Source organism: Osmerus eperlanus, chromosome 24 (assembly GCF_963692335.1).
Source record: "Osmerus eperlanus chromosome 24, fOsmEpe2.1, whole genome shotgun sequence".
Classification (NCBI taxonomy): Eukaryota; Metazoa; Chordata; class Actinopteri; order Osmeriformes; family Osmeridae; genus Osmerus; species Osmerus eperlanus.
Window position 1 is genome coordinate 4601468 of NC_085041.1, and position 24824 is coordinate 4626291.

Genomic DNA, 24824 nt, shown 5'->3' on the forward strand with positions numbered 1-24824 from the left:
GACTAACAGCAGTGGAGATCTAGTCAGTCTTTGTTCCCACTATCTCACGTTTCTCTTTTCTCCTTTCCTGTTTTGTCTCACTGTGGTCTTCCCTGTTCGTGGGCTGCCAGACTTTTTCCCATTGATTTGGTTTCCTAGGGTGTGTGTGTGTGTGTGTGTGTGTTGACAGGATTCCTTCCATTCTGAGTGTGTGCAGATGGCGAGTAGAAGAGAGAGAGAACAGCCCCAAGAGCAGGTATGTGCCAATGCCTCTGCATGCACCAGACACATACACACACACACACACACACACACACACACACACACACAATCAGAGTTAGACACACACACTCTGTGTCAAACAGATAAGAGTCTTACCACACTGTCTGGAAGGGAAAGCTACATTTTCAGGTAGAGTAGATTTCTTTCTTTTCCTTATTCCCTTCCTCTGCCTATGACTCTCTCTCTCAAACACACACACACACGTTCTGCCTAGTTTTACAGTCTGGCTTAATTAGAGCTGTAGGAGTTTACTGGAAACTTTCTCTGAAGTGGTTTACGGTGTCTTAAGCAAGTCAGACTCCTGAAGGCGTGCGTGTACCTGTTGCACAACAGCTACTCAGTCACCCTGCATGAAAAACATATTTAGGGATTTCTAGTGCCTACAGTAACCGCAGTGTTGTATCTTCATGTTGATGCACACAGTACAATACAATGGAAATAATGGTTCCATTGTATTGGTAGTTTACATTGTACCTTACAGTAACAAATAATTTACTCTAGGCTGTCTTTAATGACATATCTTCATCAGATGGGCCGTGAGGAGGCACTGAGCTCAAAGTTAGCCTATGAGCTAACTCATATTGTTAGCTAGGCTCGCTAAATCAATGTTTTCACTCTACCCCTGGTGACTCATTACAAACAATAGCAACAACAGCTGGTGCAGTGCCTACAACACAGCGACTCCATGTTTCCCCACTGGAATACAGAACAGTGTTTCCTTGTGTTTTCATTTACAGCAGGTTAAGGTGTACTTTGATATCAACGTGTGTTTCTCTTGTTATGAATCTAACAAAGATCCAGTTGTCGTTCGCGGTGGGAGAGTCTGAGAAAACGAGAGAGCGAGGGAGAGGGAGAAGGAAAGAGAGTGAGAGAGAGAGAGATGGGGAGAGAGAGAGAGAAACGGCATGTGTATGTGTGCTCACAAGCGTATGTGTGTGGTCGTCTGCATGTGTGCGTGCGCGTGCGTGCGTGTGTCTTCACGTGTTTGGTTGTCTGTGTGTCGTTGTGTCGAGAAAGCGAGAAAGCGAGAAAGCGAGAGCTCCCCGTAGCCTCTGTAGTCGACAGAACAAGTGAAACAGACCTCCGGGCTGTGGTCTCCCAGGCCTCTATTCAGCTGGCAGGCCTCAGAAGCCCCTCCCTAAACCAACCAACTAACACACGTCTGGATGAATGGGAAGTGACACGCGGGCTCCAGATCACGCCCTCCTTTGATCCCCGTCCCCCCTCCCCCGTCCCCCAATGTGGTTTCCAGCACCTCTGAGAGGTCACGCAGATTAACCTCTTGTTTCCTGCAATGGGCTTGTTTTCAAGTGAAATGGAGGGTGAAAGCGGCATCCGGCTCAAGTAATCTGTAGACTTCGGGGCTGTGAGCCGGGGACGTTTGGGTCAGCTGAAATCAAGACCGTTTCTGTTTGTTTTATATGGATGATTTTTGTTGTTGTACTGTATAATACTGTTCTTTGTTTCTGCAGGTTCTGGTGACCTTTGTCCTGCAGAGATGAAACCAGTCAGTCATCGCTGAAGCAGTTTTCCAGGAGAGTCTGGCAGACATCTAAGGCCTTGAGAAACGGACTGTTTCCCTCATTTCGTGCCTTAAACATTGCCTTTGCTCAGTCTTTTCAACAAGATATAACTCAGAATAACCTCCATCACTCTGAAAAGATTTGTATTTGGAGCCAAAATGGCCGCAATCTGGGTCCACTCTTGGATGTTGACTGTGATGGTTGTCCTTCCACATGCCTGGGCTCAGAGTCTGGTTGGAGTGAACTCTGGTGTGCGGGTAACACGAGGCAGATCTGTTTTTGTGACAGAGAAGGACTTGCTCCTCAACTTTGACCCCATAACAGACTCCTGTAAAGTGGAAGTTGTTCTCAATGAACCAGTGACCCAAAGAGCTGGGACACTCTCCCCTCTGGTGAGAGGGAAAGATTTACTTTCCTAAGATTTCCCAAGACATCCCTTTGCTGTGCTTTTACCAGTATTGTTTTGCCATGCAGGTGTTTGACTGTCATTTCCTGCCAGACGAGGTGAAGTATGTTCATAATGGCAGTCCTCTACTTGAAGAGGATACAGTTATGCTCAGAGTCTACAGGTGAGGCCTACTTTCTATGGTACATGCATTACCCACGTGTGTGGGGGATTTTTCCGGATTTTTTTCGTTCCTCAATTTAGTGCGTGCGCAGTGGTTTGTTTCATTACGAATCTCATCTGAGGTTCTTCTGTTCTCCTCAAGGTTCACTGACTCTGACACCTTCATGGAGACAGTCCGCCTCAGGGTGGTGGTGGTGGAGCCCACAGACAGCCTGGTGGAGCTGGGTTCCACACCTCTGGTGGTTCCCCTGTTCTACGGCCTGTCCAACGCCATCGACGGCTCGGTTCTGACCATCCGCAGTCGGCCCGACGTGGCCTGTACCGTCAGGCTGATGACCTCCGAGACCAGCGCACCCTCGCTCGGCCAGCTGGTGACTGAGGAAGACTCACATTCCCAGCATGCATCTGGACTACAGCAGCATGACTCTGCGCAGAGAAAAGGTAGATAAAATGAATGTTCGTTTAGCATCCATCAACATTGTTGACTGCTAACTTCGAACTTTGACAACTACTATTACCCTCACTCCCCTCTCTATCTCCCATTCATCCTCCTCCTTTCATTTCCTCCCCTTCCTCCCTTCCTCCGGCTAGGCAGACAGACTGTCATCCCCTGCCCAGGGAACAAGCCCTGTCTCCATGGCACCAAGGAGGTGAGCTTCCTCAAGGCAGACTGTGCGGAGTTTCTGACCTCTGGTCTGAAGTACCAGCACCTCAGTCCTCCCTCCCCAGAGATCGACTACATCCCTCTCAGGGTGGAGCTACGGGACCAGACCTCCAGGGCCCTGCTGGAGGTACTGAACTCCGGCCATGTTGTCATCCATGGCCTTACAGTCATCAGCGTGTCAAGAAACGAATCAAGGATGCGCCGGCCTCAAAGTTATTCTTGTTCAGCGGTAGTTATGTACAGTAGCATGTTTAAATGGGCATACCCCCCCCACCCCCACCTCCACCCCCCCACCCCCCCAGATGGAGAGCGTGTGGCTGCCCGTGCTCATCCACGGCGCCATGCAGAACCAGCCCCCCCAGCCCGCCTTCATGGCCTCCTTCATCCTGGAGGTGGACCAGTTCATCCTCACCCCGCTCACCACCGCCGCCCTGGACGCCAGCGACCACGAGACCCCCCAGGAGCGGCTGGTCTTCAACGTGACCTCGCCCCCCGCCGAGGGCTACCTCACCCACCTGGACGACCACACCAAGCCCAGCAGCTCCTTCACCTGGCAGGACCTCCACGAGATGAGGGTGGCCTACCAGCCGCCAAACAGCAGCCACGCCTCCCGCAGGAACTACGAGGTAGGAGGGTTCAAAGGTCACCTTTCGGAGGAAGTCAGTATCGGGGGTTTTATACGCAATATAGATAATTAAAAGAGATATATACCTGTGACTGAAATACGACTGTGTGCTCCAGGTTGAGTTCCAGGCGATAGACGGATCCTTCGTGGCCAGCCCACCTATTGTGGTTCACTTCTCCATCAGAGTAGCAGAGACCAATGCACCGCGAGTGTCCTGGAACATGGGTACTCTGTCAGAATGAAGCTGTTCACTGTCATCACCCTGATCCTATCAATGTTCTCTGTACTAATCTTATCACTTCTCACACTTAAAATTATTTTTTTCTATCCAAAATGTGCCAATTTAACAGCTGTAAAATGTACCGTATGTAATATATGTGTAATGTAGTAACAAGATATTCATTTTGCAGCATTTTTATTAATAGTCACTTCAAAAAAATCTATGTATATTTTAATATATATATATTTTTACATTTTAGGCTTGAAATTATTTTTGTAACAATTGCTGATGACAAAAAAATCTGGGATGACATCAATTCAGGGCTTGATCTCTTGGAGGGTCAGTCTCGTCCAATCACGTGGGAGGATTTCCAGATCGTGGACAATGACAACCTTGAGGCGGTGTACCTGGTGGCTGTGGACGGACCCCTGCACGGACGCCTCAGCGTCAGAGGTGAGGGTCAGAGGTCAGGGTCAGAGGTGAGGGTCAGGGTCAGAGGTCAGGGCTCACGCCGCACGGCAGCAGTCTCCAGGCTGTTCCTCGGCCTCGTCTTTGTTGAGTCATTTGAATGATTTTCCGTCACTTTTTTTCCCTGTTATTGCTCAAGAGAGTTATCGATAGATTTCAAATCTCTTTAATTAGTTAATCCCACTGCTGTTATACTTGACTTAAAATCCATTGCTAGTTAATCAAAAATGTTTATGATTCAATAAAAAAAATTCTCTGGTAGTCACTGAAACAAGGACAATAGCCAGACCTTCCCCCCAGAGTACCAGTCAGTTGACACCAGCGCTATTGCCTGAACCAAAGAAACCCCCACCAGAGATGCTCCTCATTGGCTAATGTGCTCCTGTATCAAAGAGCATTTAGAGACACTTTAGGGTTTGTGCTCTCCGCGACCCTCCTGCGCCTCTCCGCGCTGGTATCTAGGATACCACCCCGAGGATTCCCTGCGAGGGTCAGGCCTCTCTCCCAGGCCTGTCCCTCCACGTGTCGGCCGTCCATCGGGGCGCGTGGCCGGCTCGCCGAGCATATGTGACGGTGGCCCTGCATGTGTTTCCTAATCAGGTGTAAAATGGGGACGGGGGACACTTGGACGGGGGGCCCTCGCGGCCACAGAGCCGTCTGTGGGACTCGTCTGCGTCTGTCCTTCCACTCCAGCGCACGGGGGGGGGGGGGGGGGGGCGCGGGGGGGGGCTTTGTTTGCACCGGCCCTGAGTGGAGCAGATTGGGGAGACTTATGCCATTTCATGCCGCCGTGCACAAGGAGCAGATGCGCCGTCCCCAAACAGGGTCCTGTTTTTTTTTTTTCTTTCCTGGTTGTTTACAGCCAGGTCTCTGTGGAGGGGGCACTGAAGAGAGGGAGATGGGAAGAAGGGGGGGGGGGGGGAGAGGGAGGTAGGGGGAGAGAGAGAAAGGAGGAAAGAATGAGCATCATTTGAATGCATGTAGGGTTTCTCAGGTGAGGGAGTTGACCTTTACGAGACTGCTTCACACAGAGCAAAAGAAGGAGTTCTAGGTGAATCGTTTCTGTGTTGAGACTAGATTTAAAGGGACCGATAACACGACTGGGTTTAATGTAGAGTGGAATAATTTGTGAAGTGAATAGGCTCGGTTGTTGCACTACAGTGAAAATACTGTTGGGATAATATACCACATCATTGGCCAAAATAACCATCTCTCATTCCCATTCTCTCTTATTTAGTAGTGCTAAACAAAATAAAGTACTATTTTATTAATGTCCCGTTTATCGCTTTTCCAGTCTTAGATTGACACCTCATTTAATACAAGGCAATAATCAGCACCAAAAGTTTGGCTTCCTCTCTGCTATACAGTAGGAACATATTTGTTAATTTCCACCCAGATTTATTTAGTTCAGGGAGATTTCTGGCCCACAAACGCATGGTCTCTTAGGGAGACTCAGTTGGCGCAGGGAATTGTTGACCCTTGACCTCCGACTCGGTGACGTGGACGCTTGGGAGTGTCACCGTAGGCCTGGTCCAACGCCTTCAGCCAAATGGATGGCTGCCTGTCCCAAACACACACACACACACGTACACACATGCCTACGCACACACACACACGTACACACACACACACTCACATGCCTACGCACACACACACGCACGCACTCACTCACAAACACACACACGTACACACACACACACTCACATGCCTACGCACACACACACGCACGCACTCACTCACAAACACACTGTCCCCCTAAGTTGGGAACCAGTGGATTCTGTTTTTGGGCCTGATGCCCACTGCCACCTTTGGGCCCAATTACCAAGTTGTTTCTCCGCCGGACTTGTAGCCGTTTCCCCTTGCTAAAGTTGCTAATGAGGTTCCAAGCGTGACCATTCATCACTCAATCTGTCTGGTGACCTTGCCCTTCTGTCTCCCTGGCAAGCGAGATTTGCCCATCCTGGCGCCGGCCTGCCGCGGCACGCTAGCCCTGGGAAGGACGCCATTTTCCCCGCTCTGTTTTCAGCTACGGGGAGCTACGCGAGCCAGCGCATGGTGCCTTCAGGCGCTAAGAGATACTTGTTATTTCCAAGTGACAATATGTGTCCAACGAAGAACAGCGTATGTGTAAAATGTGTCCCCGAATGGGGGGATATAACAGAATTGGCTGGAATGGGACATCCACTTGATATAACACATGTTAGTATTCCTTTGTCTAATATTCCAGTGTTCTGTGTCGTTAGTCTTCCTAAGCTGCAGTGATGAATGATCTCATCAAGCGGAGAATGTCAAGCCTAGTTCAGAGCAATCTTACTACACACGACAGATAAAGACACCTAGCAGATTTAACTGGTGACAATGTTTTCCTTTTTTTGTTGTTGACGCTTTTATCCTATGACATACTGAGGGAGGATTTGAACCTCCCACCTCTTGATCTCCAGTACAGTCAAATTCCCCACCCCTGAGCTACGCCCATCCCCTCGGAAACACCACCTCTTCTCTCCCTCTCCCCGCCAGGAGGAAAGGGCTTCATGTTCCGGGTGCGCGACCTGCGCGACGGGGTCGTGGTGTACCACCACTCGGACAGCGACACCACCCGCGACCACGTCATCTTCCGCATCAGCGACGGGCGCCACAGCATCCGCCACAAGTTCCCCATCAACATCCTGCCCAAAGACGACACGCCGCCCTTCCTCATCAACAACGTGGCCTTCGAGGTCCAGGAGGGAGGGGCCGTGCGGGTGGAGGAGTACATGCTGTTGGCCTCGGACTTGGACTCCAGCGATGACTACATCCTGTATCAGCTGGTGACCTTCCCGTGCGCTGGGGAGATGGTGAGGAAGGTCAGCCCACTGCAGCCAGGTACAAGAGGACATGTCAAAGTGCCTTTTATGATTTTCCCCCTGAACAAAAGTTTTAAAAGCGCCTGAGGTGAACTTTAGGACCAAGCAGACTTTTTGTTCACCTAACTCCACACAAAGAACTAGTTTTAGCGTTAGTTTGGAGGCCATAAAGCTCTGCTTAATGAAACTCGATTCCCACCAAGAAGCGTTGTGACCCGTATGACCTGCGTGACCTTTAACCTGTGACCTGGTGTAAGGGTCAGTGCTGATGTGTCCTGCAGGCGTTCCTGTGCAGAGCTTCCTCCAGAAGGATCTGTTCCAGGGAGTGATCTACTACAGACACTCGGGAGACGAGATGTTTGAGGACTCGTTTGACTTCACCCTCTCTGACGGCCACCAGCCCCCCAACCTCTCCCACATACACGTGAGTGTGGCAGTGGACAAGAAAATAACGGCATCATATTTGATTTCTTCTTTAATGAGGAAGTCACGTAAGAAAAGCCAATCCTTGTTTGGTTCCATATTCTCACACTAATCTCTATTGGGCTTTGCAATGTAATTGGTTGAAATGTGACAGCGTAAAGCCACTTGTTGGGGATTGGCTCCAACAAAATCCCTGTGTATGGCCCACTGTCCACTTCCTGTTGTGACATCCTCACTTCCTGTCCCATTCCAGACCGTGGTGGTCCATGTGTTCCCGGTGAAGGACCAGCTCCCCGCAGAGACGCCCGGCAGCGTCCGCTCCCTCACGGTTCCAGAGACCCACGTGGCGTACCTCACCCCGGCCCACCTCCACTTCACAGACGCAGAGAGCCCAGACACCGACCTCTCCTTCTTCATCACCCGGCCCTGCTTCAGTCCCGTGAGACATGGGTAAGGCTCTCCTCACCCGGCCTTGCTTCAGTCCCATGATACATGGGTAAGGCTCTCCTCACCCGGCCTTGCTTCAGTCCCGTGAGACATGGGTAAGGCTCTCCTCACCTGGCCTTGCTTCAGTCCCGTGAGACATGGGTAAGGCTCTCCTCACCCGGCCTTGCTTCAGTCCCATGATACATGGGTAAGGCTCTCCTCACCTGGCCCTGCTTCAGTCCCGTGAGACATGGGTAAGGCTCTCCTCACCCGGCCTTGCTTCAGTCCCATGAGACATGGGTAGGCTCTCCTCACCCGGCCTTGCTTCAGTCCCATGATACATGGGTAGGCTCTCCTCACTGGCTCAGTCTCCTCAGAAGGATGTGTGAGGGCAGTGTGGATGTCCAGGAATTGCGAGCGTCTCGTTCGTATCTGTATTATTTTTTTAATTCTTATTCTTATCTATATGTGTATTATTAAATAATATATCTTTATGAATCCTCCTTGGGCACGAGAAAGGTGCTAGATAAATAATTCATGTTACTGTTATTATTGCAGCCCAGCCTGCTTTTGGAAGTTGATGAGATCAAATGCTGTGTTTGTTGCAGGCTCCAAGATGCAGGCAGACTTTTCTACACAGACAGCACCAACTCCATGAAGAAAGACAATATTGTGCCTGTGTTGAAGTCCTTTACACAGGTACGTCAAGGGGTTGTGATTGTTCTGTACATGTCCTTCTCATTCTGCCAAATGATTTTGAGTCGCCAAAAATATCCACACCATTAGACATTTTGTTTAAAGGTTATAAAGACTTTTGTAGACCAAGTATAGTATGATGTGTCCAATGTGATCAGATTCCAATTATAACTCTCTCTAGTATCTCATTGTCACTCTAATAAGACTGTAATAATTCATAACATATCAGCTCATATGCTTTAGTAATTATGCCTCAAGCATTAGCATAATTCTACCCAGATTGGAGTTCAGGGAGAATTCTGCCCAAAAAATTGTCTCTTAGGGGGACATAGTTGACATATGCCACCCATCTCTCTTCACTCAGCATTAAGAGCTTGTCACTGTTTCCAGCACGCTGTGAATCACATGAAGGTAGCCTACATGCCCCCGATAGAAGACATCGGGCCCGAGCCTCTCTCCGTCCAGTTCGTCTTCTCTGTGAGCGACCATCACGGAGGCACCGTGGCAGGCCTGGTCTTCAACATCACCGTCACGCCCGTGGACAACCTGGCGCCTGAGGTCAGGGTTCATCTGGGCCTCGGTTCCGTCTGGGGAACTGTTTTGGGGCTGCGCTTTTCTGAGTTCCGTTTGGTTGTTTTTCAAACTGATGTTGCGATGGCGAAGGAGTGTGTGCAGTCGGCCGTTTCACGCTAGCTTTCCAAGCTTGAAGCGAGAGGAACGGACGCAAATCTTCTCCTCCAGCTCCTTCTCACGTCCATCTCCTTCAGGCGTTCACTAACCTGCTGAGGGTGGAGGAGGGCGGGGGCTCCTTCCTGACGGAGGAGCACCTGTTGGCGAGGGACGGGGACAGTGTGGAGGGGGGGCTGAGGGTCGGGGTGCAGAGAGCCCCCCTCCACGGCAGGGTGGAGCTGCAGGGGCGTGTTCTCCACCTGGGAGATTCCTTCACCCTCCAGGATCTGCGAGTGCTGAGGGTCAGGTGGGACACACACACACACTCATACACACACTTAGACACACACACACACACATGCAAGTTTACCACCATGGGGGTTTAAAGAGCAGGGGCTGCTTTCTCAAATACATCATCTCACACAGGTGATTCCCATGTGCTTCTAGATACATCCATGATGACTCAGAGACAGTGGAGGACACTGTTGGGCTGACAGTCACTGATGGAGTCAACTCTGCTGATGTAGTCCTACCAGTGCAGGTGAGTGGTCTCCCAAAACTGACAGACCTGCTGTGGAAACTCCATTACCCAGAAGGGCCTTCCTCACAACAAATCCTTAAAGACGTCACATTGGAATTTGTGCACAACATCCAGGTGATCCATCTTTTGAGCTTGGTCAATCTCACGTTTGCGCATGTCGACCACACGACACTTTGACAGATTCTACCGATCAACGACGAGCCCCCCCAGCTTGGCCCAGAGCTCCGTGGGGCCCTGGCCTGTGAGGAGGGGGGCCGTGTGCAGGTGACGGCCGACTACCTGTCCGCCACGGACGCTGACAGCGACGACGCCAGGCTCACGTACATGCTGGCCCGGACCCCCGGCCGAGGGGAGCTCCAGAGAGCAGGGGTCAGCGTGGATAAGTTCTCCCAGCAGGACGTCATCCAGGGCCTGATCTTCTACCTTCACACCGGTGAGGCTCGGAGCTAGGGCCGTGCAACTGGAGGACTTCCGATGTGACAGGGTGTAATAATGGTTTCTTTTTCACAGAGACGTACGGGGGATTTGAACATGGGAACTCTTGAGATGCAGGCAAACGCTCCACTTCTGAGCTACGACACTGAGCAAAATTTATTTTGAGTAAAATAGAGGTCCACTGATAAATGATCTGTTTGAGATAAAAAAAAATTTGATTGGAAATGATCTGTTCATAAGCAAAAAAACATATTTTTTACCATGTTACCCTAGCATTATGATAACGGCAATGTTAAGATAACCCAATGTGTTGTTTGAAGTGAAAGCTAACTGTGGTTTCAAAATTAGCATTGTTTTCACCCCTACAACACCTCTGACTTGCTATCCCTGCCTGCTCTAGGAGGTGAGATTGGACCCGATCCCGTTTCCGACTCCGTGACTCTCATCGTGTCCGACGGAGAGGCGGGAGGAACGCACAGCTGCTGCCATGGCGACGCCCCACCCCCACCTGTTCCGCTACATGGGACACTTCCTGTTTACGACCTCAATGTGACCGTGCTTCCTGTCAACAACAAACCGCCAGCCATCGTCCTGGGTAAGACGTGCGTATTTGGCATCGGACTCAGGAAAGGCAGCCATACTAGTCAATGGAAAGTATGACTTACAAAATGAGGCGATAACTTAGACTTAGAAGTCACCCTTCACTATCCAACCGCTATGAAGAAGTGGTGGTTTTGAATGAAGGAAAGCAAAATACATGTAGAAGTCACAGTACCTCCTTCATGTCCCTGTCAGCATTGGGATTTTGTCTGGCTGTTTCCCTCCACACTAATGACCCTCTCCCCACGACCTCCAGTCCTAACTCCCCTGACCCCCTCTCCCCACGACCTCCAGTCCTAACTCCCCTGACCCCCTCTCCCCACGACCTCCAGTCCTAACTCCCCTGACCCCCTCTCCCCACGACCTCCAGTCCTAACTCCCCTGACCCCCTCTCCCCACGACCTCCAGTCCTAACTCCCCTGACCCCCTCTCCCCACGACCTCCAGTCCTAACTCCCCTGACCCCCTCTCCCCATGACCTCCAGTCCTAACTCCCCTGACCCCCTCTCCCCACGACCTCCAGTCCTAACTCCCCTGACCCCCTCTCCCCACGACCTCCAGTCCTAACTCCCCTGACCCCCTCTCCCCACGACCTCCAGTCCTAACTCCCCTGACCCCCTCTCCCCACGACCTCCAGTCCTAACTCCCCTGACCCCCTCTCCCCACGACCTCCAGTCCTAACTCCCCTGACCCCCTCTCCCCACGACCTCCAGTCCTAACTCCCCTGACCCCCTCTCCCCACGACCTCCAGTCCTAACTCCCCTGACCCCCTCTCCCCACGACCTCCAGTCCTAACTCCCCTGACCCCCTCTCCCCACGACCTCCAGTCCTAACTCCCCTGACCCCCTCTCCCCACGACCTCCAGTCCTAACTCCCCTGACCCCCTCTCCCCACGACCTCCAGTCCTAACTCCCCTGACCCCCTCTCCCCACGACCTCCAGTCCTAACTCCCCTGACCCCCTCTCCCCACGACCTCCAGTCCTAACTCCCCTGACCCCAGCTTTCACTGGCCCCATGCTGCTGGGAAAGGTGGTGGAGGCGTCACGTTCAGGAGAGCAGCTCCATCAGTCACGTACACACACTCACCACGCCAACACGTGCGACCCGAACACACACCCATGCACGCATGCATGAGCACACATAAATGCACACACACACACAGACATGACCCCCCCCATCCCCTCCCCACACACACACACACACACACGTCTTTTCCCACAGACCCGTTCTTGGGGAAGGATCGGAACGTTCCGGAGGCTGAGCCAGAAGAAGGGATTGGAGGGTAAAGCCGTGCGTGTGGGAGGCGACCGTGCGGTTATCAATGGAGAACAGTGACCGCTGAGACAGAAGGAGAGGGCTAAGATGATTCGTTAGGGAGGGGATGGAGGATGTGTGTGTGTGTGCGCGTTTGCATGCGTAGGTGAGTGTGTGCACGTGTATGCGAGCTTGTGTGTGAGTTTGCGTGCACGTGTGAGTGCGTGCGTGCGTGTGAGTGTGTGTGTGTGTGAGTGTGTGTGTGTGAGTGTGTGTGTGTGAGTGTGTGTGTGTACACGTCCGCAGTTAGGGAAGAGTGTGAAGGATGCGTGTGAGAACACAATTGAGGACCATGTTCTGGGATCATTGTTCTTCCTTCATGCACAATGATGTGTGTTGATTAGAGGAAGTGACATGGGGGGGGAACAGGGGGGCGGTTACGATTGTTGGGGCATTTAAGTGAAATCCCTGCCTGCGAAGAACCTGGACTACCATTGTGTGTGGTTGTGTGGGGGCTGGTTCTGCAGAGGGCACACAGCTGCTTGGGATTACTGGGATTACTGGCGGGCGAGGGCAGGAGAGGCTAGCGGAGACGGGGGGGGGGGGGGGGGGCGGCGTCAGTCCCCGGTTCGTCGAGACACACACAGATTCCCCTGGAGTGAATCCCCCCCCTCTCCCAACCCCCCCCCCCCCCCCCCACATACACACACCGGACAATGCAGGCAAACAATAGCCACAAGCGCATCCCTCCTCTGACAAAAGACAGACAAGTCCAAGGAGCCCTCCTACCTCTACCCCCCCCTCCCCCAACCCCCCCGCGCCCCGCTCGCTGCTAGGATTAGCCGTCTCCGCCCCGTCCCGACCATGATCAGCTAATTCGCTAATCCCAAACAAGGAAAGAGTGTGTGTGTGTTGGGGGGAGGTGAGGGGGTGTGGATCGATGCATAGCAGTGGCAGCCCAGTATGGGGAAGGTTTACGGGAGGGAGATGTAGTCGCCTAATTAATTTGTATTGAATAAAGACAGGAAACACAGGGGTAAGAGCATTAGCCTGGGAGAGACACGGAGATTCCGGCGTCTTCTCTTTTCAGGTTTCGGGGAGTGGATGATAGTTTTATCACCTACATCCCAGACTGTTGGTCATTAACTTACCCCCCCTTACCTCTCCTCCCCCCCAACCTTGAATACACACACAGTGATCCAAGCCATCCCAGTGCTGTAAATGGGCACAGATGCCAGCGCGCACGGGCATGATGGCTTCATCAGAACCCAGGTGGCAGAACACTGGCCAGGAGCCGGGAGAGGGGGGAGAGGGATGGGAGGAGAGAGGTGGAATACGGACGAGGGAGAAAAGGGAGAGGGATGGCGTGAAATGGCTGCAGGGGAGGTAGAGAATGGAGGGATGATCTGGGATTTAGAAGACAGAACGCTGAACGTACGGAAGATGGATGGATGGATGATGGACGATGGATGATGCATGATGGATGGATGGTTGATGGATGTATGGACCCCAACACCCAACAGGAGAAATGTGCCGTGCGACTGTAGTCAGTTGGTACCTTTTAACCCTTGTGTTATCTTCGGGTCATTCTGACCCATCAGTCATTGTGACCCACCGTTGTATTGCGACAACTTTACAGCATACAAAAACAAAGTGAAGCATTTTCTTTTAACCGGTGGGCTGTCTCAGACCCCCCACATTGCGAAGGTTAAAATAAAAATATTTGTATTTGTTTTTGTATTGGGTAAACACAACGATGGTTCGTTATGAACCCTTGGGTCAAGTGACCCGAAGGCAGCACAAGGGTTAAAGTCCACAGTACTATTAAAACAACCAACTTATCCGAGGGACACACATACGAACACATATCCTTAGCATTCAGTCACATCTCCTTGCTCTCCAGCTTGGCCCAACACCTTCTCCCACAACCTCCGTGTGTCTCCAGGCGATGTGTTTGCGGTGGACGAGGGCTCGTCGGCCTGTCTGTGCGGGGGGTTCCTGGGGGCCACGGACCCCGACTCGGACCCAGAGCAGCTGGTCTTCCACCTGGAGTCCCAGCCGCTGCGAGGTTTCCTGGAGAACACTTTGCCCTCGCCTGGCTTTGAGAAGAGCAACGCGGGCACCAGAGTGGGTAAGACCGTCTCCTCTCTGCGTGCCGTCAGCGGTCGCCATCTTAAAGTCAGCTTGTTTTGGGATGATATCCCAATTAAAAATACCTTCCGAAAAACGAATGACATGATGAGATACTAGGGTTGCAGAGTTCCATTTGAACATATCATGTCAAGTATCTCGTTGGTTGATCTGCTGCGTCTGTATTGGTCCAGCCTCTTTCAGCCTGGTCCACCTGACCTCCGGCCACATCAACTACGTCCAATCAGAGCACCGGGGGGTGGAGCCTACGGCCGACCAGTTCAGCCTCAGTGTGAGCGACGGCGTGCACAGGTCAAGCCCCGTCCCCTTCTACATCATCATCCACCCCACCAATGACGAGAGCCCTTCCTTGGTGCTTGGTAACTTCACCGTGAGTTCACTTCCTGGGTCTCACGTGGAACATTTGGCATTGAGTTGTCTTGGGCCAATAGGAGGTCTGGTTCTGATGACTCTCAGAAAGAGGGAAACGTTTTTATCATGAATTCTTGAAGTTTTTGTAAACCTTTACGTTTTTGTAAACGTAAAGTTAAACGTAAATCTCTTTGCGTCTCCTGCCTCCTCTCCTCATCCCTCCTCTCTCCCGCCTGTCCCCGAGCAGGTGAAGGAAGGCGGGATGAGGGACCTGAGTCCGGCCGTTCTGAACGCGTTCGACCTCGACTTGCCCGAGGACACGTTGACCTTCACGGTGGTGGTCCCCCCGGGCCACGGCACGCTGCTCAACGCCATCTACGGCATGGATGCCAGCCGCTACGAGGACATGGGCTCCAGGCTCCTCCGGCAGAGCCTGCCTGTCACCTCCTTCACCATGCAGGAGCTGAAGCAAGGTGAGACGGTCGCTTGTGGGTGTGTGTATGTGGGGGTGGAGAATACAGTAAATCACTGGGGTACGTGGAGGGATGCAGACATAGTATCCCATTAAGCCAATGTGCCCTCTGTCGCTGCACACACACACGTACGAACGCGCGCACGCACACACGTGCATAAACACTCTCACACACACACACACACACACACACACCCTGCCTGGGCTGTGCCTTCCAGAGGTCTGGTGGTGGTTGTCGTGGCTGGGTCCGGCCCCTACTGAACAGATGTTGGAAACAGAGGTCGCTGGGCCCCTGTGGTGATGCAGCCTCCTCGGCAGAAAGTCCTTCCAACTGCTCCCCCTTTCTCGCTCTCCTCTCCCCCTCTCTCTCTCTCTTCCCCCCTCTCTCTCCCTCTCTTTCCCTCCCTCCCTCCCTCTCTCCCTCTCTCCCTCTCCACATCTCTCTCTCCCCCCGCACAATTACCTCTAAGTCACTGGGCACATCGCAAATTACAGTACGCTGCTCATAGACACAGAGCTGAGCACGTCCGGATGTATGCAGTCCCACAATCAGGGAAGATGAGGCCCACGAGCACGTCCCTGGGACGGCCTTCTCCCTGATGAGCAGCACATGTCAGACCCACGGAATCACCGGTGGCCCAGGCTTCAGCACCGAGATCGGGTGCAGAGTCTGTTTGCTATGATCCGCGTGACCTTGCTTCACTCAGAACAACAGCGGAGAGGAGAAAACCGTGTTGACTGTGTATGGAGAGATGGTCCTTGTTTAACATGTCAAATCAAATGTCATGCTCAAAGGTAGCCACTTCTGTTGAATGTGTTTCGTAAAGGCTGGCCCAACAAAACGTGTACGGTGACGTCATCGAGCAGAACCTGTCCTCCCGTTCACCGTATCCCCTCTCTATGACTCTTCCCCTCCTGTACCCCGACCTCCCTCTCTCTCCCTCCCTCTCCCCCTCTCTCTCGGCAGGGATGAAGATCGTGTACATGCATGACGACACGGAGACCCTGAAGGACGGCTTCACGGTGCGGCTGACAGATGGAGCTCACACAGTCCAGGGGACAGCGCGGGTCCTCGTCCTGCCGGCCAACGACGAGCCGCCCCGGCTGCTGAAGTGAGGGGGGGAGGGGGGAGGGAGGGAAGGGAGGGAGGGGAGGGAGGGAGGGGAGGGGGGGGAGGGAGGGAGGGAGGGAGGGAGGGAGGGGAGGGAGGGAGGGAGGGGAGGGGAGGGGAGGGGAGGGGAGGGGAGGGGAGGGGAGGGATGGAGGGAGGGAGGGAGGGAGGGAGGGAGGGGAGGGGAGGGGAGGGGAGGGGAGGGGAGGGAGGGAGGGGGAGGGAGGGGAGGGGGGGGGCAGGATGCCCTGGGAGGAAAACCTGGGAGCCACAGAGGCAGACACATGGATGAGGGGAGGGGGTAGGACAGTGAGGGACGAGGAGATGGATGGGTGAGGGGTGGTGAGGGAGGGAGGGCAACCTGTGCGTGCACATGTGGCCGGGGGAGGGGAAGGGAGGAGGGGGGGAGGCAGGGAGCGGTGGATGTTGTTATATGCTCGCGACTCCCACCCCGTTCGAAACTAGCGCCTGGGAATGAAAGTTACATCCTTGACTACGTCTCGCCTGTGTTTCTCGTTTTACGTGCGTTCTTATGACCGTTGATTAATTCAATTTTTCCCTCTTTTCGCCTCAGATCAGGAGTTGTTTTTTTTTTTTGTTTTTTGAGTCACTGCGTTGGCAGCAGGTTCAGTCTTCCTGTTCGGGTCACCAAGGCAGAAGTAACGCGTCTTCTTGGCAGCTGTCCGCTTCCTTGTTTGCGCTCTCCTCGTGGAGGGAGCTGACGGCTCTCTCCTGCCTGCCTGGCCCCCCCTCCTCCCCCCCCCCCCCCCCTCCTCCTCCTCCTCCCCCCCCCCTCCCCCCCCTCCTCCTCCCCTCCTCCCCCTAGACCAGCAAAAACAATGTCAGATCTTAAAGTTCAGCCTCCAGGATGTTCTCCTCAACCACATGTACCTGATTAGAAGGAAGCCCTTTAACTTCCACTTGTTTGTGTGTCCAGGAACGCAGGTCTGGAGGTAGGCTGGATGGAGCAGAGGGTCATCTCCAGCGTGGTCCTGGAGGCTGAAGACCTAGACACCCCCTCCAGCCAGGTGTTGTTCATCCTCAACGCCAGCCCCAGGTTTGGCAAGCTGCAGCTAAAGGTTGGTGTAGCAGGGATGACATGATGAACTGAATGACTGTCAGTGATGTTATTAAATGTGTGTGTGTGTGTGTGTGCTCGTGTGTGTGTGTGTTCCGGTTGCTTGCCTCAGACAGAGGCTGGTTGGACTGATCTGGGTCCGGGTCAGAACTTCACCCAGGACGACGTGGAGCTGAACCGCCTGTGGTACACGCATGCCACCAGCGCCGGGTTCAAAGGTCACGACAGCTTCCGCTTCGTCCTCAGCGACCTGGACCACGAGTCTCCTCAGCACAGCTTCTTCATCTCCGTACGCACGGTGCAGAGGGGTGAGGACCGCCACGTCAACACGGGCGTCACTCCGAACCCGCGACTGCATCAGGAACACAGAGAGAGTGCATCTCATATGCCACAGCCAGCATTTGAACTGCATCAAGCATTTAACACCTACTGTCCAAAGACGCTAAACGGATTCTCGCCAGGTCAAAACTCAAATCAAGGAATTGATAAAGGGTATTTCTGGAACATAACAGATTGTTAGCATTAGTGGTAGACTATGCACATGCTCTGTCATTTCTGCAGCCAGTCCCCAGGCCTTTTCCAGAAACACCAGAGCACACCCAGGTGACATGTGGCAGCTGTGCCGTGTACCTCTGTGCTTTCCTGCACGCACCGCGGTAGCCCAAACTTTCTCAAGCCATGGGGTCTAGAGGCCATGTATAATTGAGCAGCCCCACTTTCCCTATAGCCAGGCAAGCGTTGCCAGTTGAGCGAGCAAGCTGTAAGAGGTGGGGGGGGGGGGTTTGGAGGTACAGGGGGGTGGCCGGGCGAGAGGGGGGGGGGGGAGGGGGCGTCGCGAGGGCCTTCTCCTGGCTCCAGGCCCTGTGATCCTGGAGGCGTGGAGGTGAGAAGCGCCCGGGCCCCGGGGCGTGGAGGAACAGGAGCCACTCGGAAGGTGAATAATTAAAGGAATTAGGAAGGAACAGCTGTGTGGCGGGCGACACCTCCCCCCCCCAGCCCCCCTCGTGGACGGCCCTGCCGTCGAAAAACAAAACAAACTTATTTTGAACGTTTTTTTTTTCGGGTTTCAGTGGGTTTGTGCTCGGGCTTGTGGTTGTTTTGAACAGTTCTCTCATCCCGGAGTGACTCCATGTAGCGGTCTTGTGTCAATGAGTCACATCTGGTCACTAAAGAGTTTATGTTCTTCTGTATTCATTTTACAGTGCTTACTATAGTAGTGTGTAGTACTTTGTACTACACACAAAAAGTTCCAAAGCTACCATACTTTAAAGACTGCAGTCTGGCTACACATATTGTGGAGATATATATTCTGGAACAGCAAGAGCAAGCTAACAGCCCTGTGTTTTCTGAATCTTGTAGTCAAGAGTTGTCTTGTAGGATGAACATAGATGCTTTCATGGGTCTCTCTACTCACCAATACAACCTAACATTACCTCTCGCTGATTAAAAAAACACATCAAATGACAAATTATAGATATCTAACCTCAGGCTTGTCTCCGTGGTTACAGGTGACCTCGTGCTGGTCACCAAGCCTGTGACCCTGATGGAGGGCGAGAGGGTGGTCTTGACCACAGACATCCTGCTGGCCAATGACGGGGCTGGGAGACCGGAGGAGCTGTTGTACACGGTGCTGGCTCCCCCCACACACGGCCTGGTGCACGGCGTGCAGCGCCCGGGCCTGGCCCTGAGCAGCTTCACCCAGCTGGACGTGGCAGCGCAGCGAGTGTGCTACACCCACGACAACAGCCACTCAGCGCCCGTCGACTCCTTCAGGTACGCCGCTCACAGCAAGCGCTAAAACTGTCATACTTAAATGTAGGTTTTGTAGAAAAGTCGAAAATAGTATACATGTCTAATGTATTTTACGAACCAAACTTTTTATTCATGAATTACTTAATAACTTACTGACTAAAGTATGTTTACAATGTCTAAGTACAAACATTCTTACACATATTACAATTGTCAATGAGTACTGTAGATGATTTAAAATTAGTACATTTTACTTCCAATTGTTTAGAAAAATATAGATATAATGGAAATTTGAATGAGAAAATGTATTGTTAAGTTTTCATTTAACACATTTAAACTTGATTTAAGTGCACTCTTTTATAACCCCCCCCCCCCCCCCCCCCCCTCATAATACATTTCATTAAGCGTTTTCATCCAAAGCGACAAAACAACATTAACCCTTGTGTTATCTTCGGGTCATTCTGACCCATCAGTCATTGTGACCCACCGTCGTATTGCGACAGATTTACCGCATACAAAGACAAAGTGAAGCATTTTCTTTTAACCGTTGGGCTGTCTCAGACCCCCCACATTGCAAAGGTTAAAAGAAAATTATGTTAATTTGTTTTTGTATTGGGTAAAATTGGGTAAACACAACGATGGTTCGTTATGAACCTTTGGGTCATGTGACCCGAAGGCAGCACGAGGGTTAAGGAGCATGAGGAGGTGACTTCATCTGCTTTAGACAAGTGATTTATCTCTGGCCCTGGACTAAAGGGATTCTGTATCACTGCATGTGTCTTCTGGGCCAGAAGAGAAACAGACAGGTTTTATTTCCTGTTACAGTACACTGTGTTTATGTGCTTTGCCAGCCAATTTGGCTGCATGTTTGGGTGAAATGAGCTGGATGGAGATGCGGGGCTGACCTGTCCTGTGTGAGGGCCTGGGTCTGTCACCCCGAGGCCTGGCTAGCTTTCACCTCAGGGTCAGCTGGGAGCCAGCTGCCTTTCTGCAGCCAAGCCAGCTAACAGCCTGCCAGCCAGCAGCCAGCCAGCCAGCCAGCCAACCAGCTAGCTGCCTGCCAGCAGTTAGCCAGCCAGCAAGTCAGACATGGTAGAGATGGGGAGTTTTAAGTGTTTCATGTAGCTTCTGTGTTTATAAGAAGAGGTAAAACCTATCCACTACAGCATGCACACGAGAGCCGCACGCCTTCAAACAGACCATACCGGTCTGTGTGTGTGTGAGAGAGAGAAAGAGAGAGAGAAAGAGACAAGAGTTGATGTGAGTCAGTGTGCACGCCTGGATGGAGGCTCGTGTGTGTGTGTGTCCCGTTGGGAAGGCCGGGGTGGCAGGCGTTTGGAGGCGGCGTCCCCTTGGCTGGGCCCGGCACCTGAACACACACCTGTGTGTCAGCTGCTGCAGCCTGGCTCAGCCCGAGCGGGGCAGAAGGTGTTTTCAACCCACGCGCTTCCTCCTCCCGTCTCCAGCTCTCACTGTCCTCGTTGCCGTGACAGCGGATGATGAATGGGCATTATTAGGAGAATGATAACGGCGGCTGGCACGGGTTGCCATGGCGGCCAGAGTGGCGTGTTCAGACTGGCATCCCTGGGCACAATTACCCAGCAAACATGGGGCCAGATGTTACACCGGTTTGGAGAAAGGGGGACCTGTGCGTGTGTGTGTATGTGTGTGTGTGTGTGTGTGTGGTGACTGGTGTGTTGTTTGTCGTTGCTGGTTGTGCCTGGGGCAGTTGTCAGCTGCAGGGCCGCAGGCAGGTCTGTCTGTGTATGAAGCAGATTGTCTTGGCAGAGGGTTGAACATGGGGATAAAATCTGTACACACACACACACTCACACACTCACACACTCACACACTCACACACTCACACACTCTCATCCTTTATTCGGATCCAGGGCTTTGTCACAGTACCATGGGGTCTGTGGACAGACTGGTGAACTCACAACAAGACTCACTAAGCCTGAAAACAAGAGGGGCCATTATGAGTGATTTATCGCTATTCAAATTGGATCTTCACTCATTGTAGCTGAAGGGAAAAGGCAGGGATTATATTATACATCGATTTTTCATTTTGTATTAGAAAGGCCTTAAATCTTTTATTTTTTTCCCCTGAGGTAAACTGACCGAGGAGAAAACAATAGGTATGGTGGAGATTTAATGATTCGATGCAACAACACAAAATACTGTTTTTCACGTTCGACCAAAATTCCCAACGCAGTTTTGTGGTAACCAACGGCGACAGCTCCCGACGAGGCGCCTTACACTTCGCCGTCGAGCACGGCGACCGCATCCCCCCCACCCTCAGCCTCAACGCCGGCGTCCTGCTGGCGGCGGGCGCCACGCACGCCATCACCTCCGCCCACCTCCAGCTCACCGACCCGGACACCCCCGCCGTGAACCTCACCTACACCGTCACCCAGCTGCCTCGCCACGGCAGGCTGCTTCTGGGGGGGTCCCCCCTCCTGTCCGGCCCCCCGCGCTTCACCCAGGCCCAGGTGGACGGCGCCGAGCTGGCGTACCGGCACGACGCGGGGAGCACCGCCCAGATCGACCGCTTCCTCTTCCTGGCCTCCGACGGCACCAATCAGGGTTACCTGGAGTACGGCCAGCTGAGGGCGGAGCCTGCGGCCTTCACAATACAGGTGAGTCGTACTGACGTTACTGTCTGTGGGTGCGAGGATGTGCTCATTTCAAACCAAGCCCGATGCATTGCGCCAACCTATAAACAACCTCGACAATGTATGTATGAGGTGTATTTAGTGATATAGTACATCTATGAAATTAGACTACAAGTCTCAACAATCGGGTATTCAGGAAAGTCATTTGCATTACTGCAAAAGAAAGAGAGAGAGAGAGGGAATGTGCGTGTGGATGAGTGTGTGTGTGTGTGTGTGCGTGCCGTCCCCTGTCCCATTACCCTGCCCCCCCCCACACACACACTCTGATATTCTGGGTCTGGAGCGGTCAGGCGGCTAACCTCCTGGCCGGCCCCTGCCTGCCCCGGGCCTCTGAGAGGGGGGGTGTGCGTGTGTGTGTGCGTTGGGGACGGAGAACCTGTGTGTGTGTGTGTGCTGCGTGTGTGTGTACATGTTAAGCAGCGGCAGGTCAGGTGGTTCGGACAGAAAACGTTCCTGGGAGCTCAGTGGGACCCCCCTCTCTCGCCCCCCTCTCTCGTCCCCCTCTCTCGCCCCCCTCTCTCATCCCCCTCTCTCGTCCCCCTCTCTCGTCCCCCTCTCTCGTCCTCCTCTCTCGTCCTCCTCTCTCGTCCCCCTCTCTCGTCCTCCTCTCTCGTCCCCCTCTCTCGTCCTCCTCTCTCGCCCCCCTCTCTCGCCCCCCTTTCTCGCCCCACTCTCTCGGTCACCTGGCTGGAGTTGTGCTGTCTTCTGTGCTTTGCCTGCCTCATGCCCTGAACCAGCTTTTCGTGGGTTGAGTCCTTCATTCAAACAATCATAAATAATGGTTCTTCAAATGCCAGTGGACTGCTGCATTCAGTGCACGATGGCTGCACTAGGAGTTATTGGATGTGAATATGCAAGACATTAAGAGGGTTGACTATATTAAATTGAGTACCGGCTTCAATTGATCTTTTATACCACATGCTCTTAAATCAAACGTGGTGGTCAGATAACGTTGATGTTAATAAGACATGTATTGAATCCCAATTAATCCATCTTAGTAGGCTATATAGCATAGCAACATCTGTAAGTCAGGGTCAGCTGTCCTATTGCTGCTGAAAAGCAAGAGGGTGCTCATATCTAGAACAAATCCACTGACCAGCATCCCACTAGGACACGTAGTGCTGCTGCCCTCTACTGCCTGGTTGTTGTCATTGCACTTCTCTCAATTACGGATCGCAGCATGGATATATTAGCATACTTTCTAGATCAGTATAAAATGATACAATAGGACCAATTAGCCTGTTATGTTTTACCCTGCTGTAACACTCATCTAAAGCATTCGCAATTGAGATTTCTCGTCGCTCTTGTGTGACGACACACTTCCACTGACAAACCACGAGAGGGAATCTTTCTCGTCGCTTTGTTTAAACACTGAACCCGTCCGTCTCGCCGCCTGGGTACCTGCAGGTGGAGCAGGTGGACAGGAGCCCCCCAGGCCTGGCGACCAAGCGGACCCCCAGCACGGTGGAGAACCTGGGAGGGGGGAGCAGGCAGGGAATCTACATCACCTCCAGACACCTGCAGGCCTCGGACCCCGACAGCCCCGCTCAGGACCTGGAGTACGTCATCACCCGCCCTCCCCACTCCGGCTACCTGGAGAACGCCCTCACAGGTACGCTAACCCCCCTCTCTCCCCGCCACAGCTGCTGCCATGATGTCCACACAACATTTCCTAGACAAATCGTGCTTCTAATACATGAGGGAGAGGGTTCTAGAATGAGGCACATGTTGTTGCCGTGTGTCCTAGGAGGCTACATCAAAGGACGCTTCACCCAGAGAGACGTGGACCAGCGTGCCGTCCTCTATGTGGTCCCCGGGGACGTGGACGTGACCGGAGACAGCTTTGAGTTCCGCCTGGCCGACCCAGCTGGAAACACTATGCTGCCTGACGTGTAAAACTCAACCTCTTTTGATTGGAGCGTTTGCTTTAACACACTCATCCACACGAGCACACGAAAGTACACACACACACACACACACTCAATCACATGCAGACACACGTCCAAGTGCACGCACCTCAAGACTCCGCAACTCAAGGTTGAAACCATTTCCCTTGGAGGGAAAAGCCAAGTCCTCTCTCACTCCATGCTGCCCCTCACCTCACCACTCTCCCCTCACTCCCCCCTCACCTCACCCTCCCCCCCAGACTGGAGCTGAGCTGGTCCCGCGTGGAGCTGTCGGCGGCGTGCTACCGTGTGTGTGAGAGCGCCGGTACCCTGCAGATCCAGATCCAGCGCAGTGGCAGGAGCTCGGACCCTGCCTACGTCGCTATCCAGGTACCACGATACACACCGCTATCCAGGTACCACAATACACACCGCTATCCAGGTACCACGATACACACCGCTATCCAGGTACCACAATACACACCGCTATCCAGGTACCACGATACACACCGCTATCCAGGTACCCCGATACACACCGCTATCCAGGTACCACGATACACACCGCTATCCAGGTACCACGATACACACCGCTATCCAGGTACCACGATACACACCGCTATCCAGGTACCACAATACACACCGCTATCCAGGTACCACGATACACACCGCTATCCAGGTACCACAATACACACCGCTATCCAGGTACCCCGATACACACCGCTATCCAGGTACCACGATACACACCGCTATCCAGGTACCCCGATACACACCGCTATCCAGGTACCACAATACACACCGCTTATCCAGGTACCCCGATACACACCGCTATCCAGGTACATTGGCATACAGGTATACAGATAGACTGGTGTACACTGGTATACAGGAACACTGATATACAATTATGATTGTTATCGGGGTACACTGATATACATTGCTATCCAGGTAGACTGACCTGAGAGATTGACCTTTCACCTCCATCTCTGTTTCAGGTGGAGGATGGTTCTGCCAAAGCAGGCCAAGATTTCACCCACAGCACAGCCAGTCTGATCCAGTTTGATCCAGGTCTCAGATCTCTACCGCTCCTGGTCGCTTCCCCAAGCTGTAAACGTAGCGACACTCTCGTATCCAGTCAGTCC

General features: G+C 52.8%; 1 protein-coding gene across 1 annotated transcript in view; it reads left to right on the forward strand.

Moving 5' to 3' along the window:
• frem1b (Fras1 related extracellular matrix 1b) overlaps positions 1-24824 on the forward strand; it is a 27566-nt gene continuing 2742 nt past the window's right edge. The window contains exons 1-29 of the mRNA XM_062450434.1: positions 1-235; positions 1734-2176; positions 2259-2353; positions 2495-2793; positions 2944-3143; positions 3319-3642; positions 3758-3866; positions 4183-4314; positions 6847-7191; positions 7454-7596; positions 7849-8045; positions 8630-8720; positions 9108-9275; positions 9485-9693; positions 9834-9927; positions 10108-10360; positions 10763-10957; positions 14161-14346; positions 14540-14736; positions 14965-15190; positions 16157-16301; positions 17238-17379; positions 17491-17686; positions 18887-19151; positions 21343-21766; positions 23210-23414; positions 23550-23694; positions 23949-24078; positions 24678-24750. Of these exons, the coding sequence (XP_062306418.1) occupies positions 1943-2176; positions 2259-2353; positions 2495-2793; positions 2944-3143; positions 3319-3642; positions 3758-3866; positions 4183-4314; positions 6847-7191; positions 7454-7596; positions 7849-8045; positions 8630-8720; positions 9108-9275; positions 9485-9693; positions 9834-9927; positions 10108-10360; positions 10763-10957; positions 14161-14346; positions 14540-14736; positions 14965-15190; positions 16157-16301; positions 17238-17379; positions 17491-17686; positions 18887-19151; positions 21343-21766; positions 23210-23414; positions 23550-23694; positions 23949-24078; positions 24678-24750 (5422 nt within the window). The 5' untranslated portion in view covers positions 1-235; positions 1734-1942. The remainder of the gene's footprint in view (positions 236-1733; positions 2177-2258; positions 2354-2494; positions 2794-2943; positions 3144-3318; positions 3643-3757; positions 3867-4182; positions 4315-6846; positions 7192-7453; positions 7597-7848; positions 8046-8629; positions 8721-9107; positions 9276-9484; positions 9694-9833; positions 9928-10107; positions 10361-10762; positions 10958-14160; positions 14347-14539; positions 14737-14964; positions 15191-16156; positions 16302-17237; positions 17380-17490; positions 17687-18886; positions 19152-21342; positions 21767-23209; positions 23415-23549; positions 23695-23948; positions 24079-24677; positions 24751-24824) is intronic.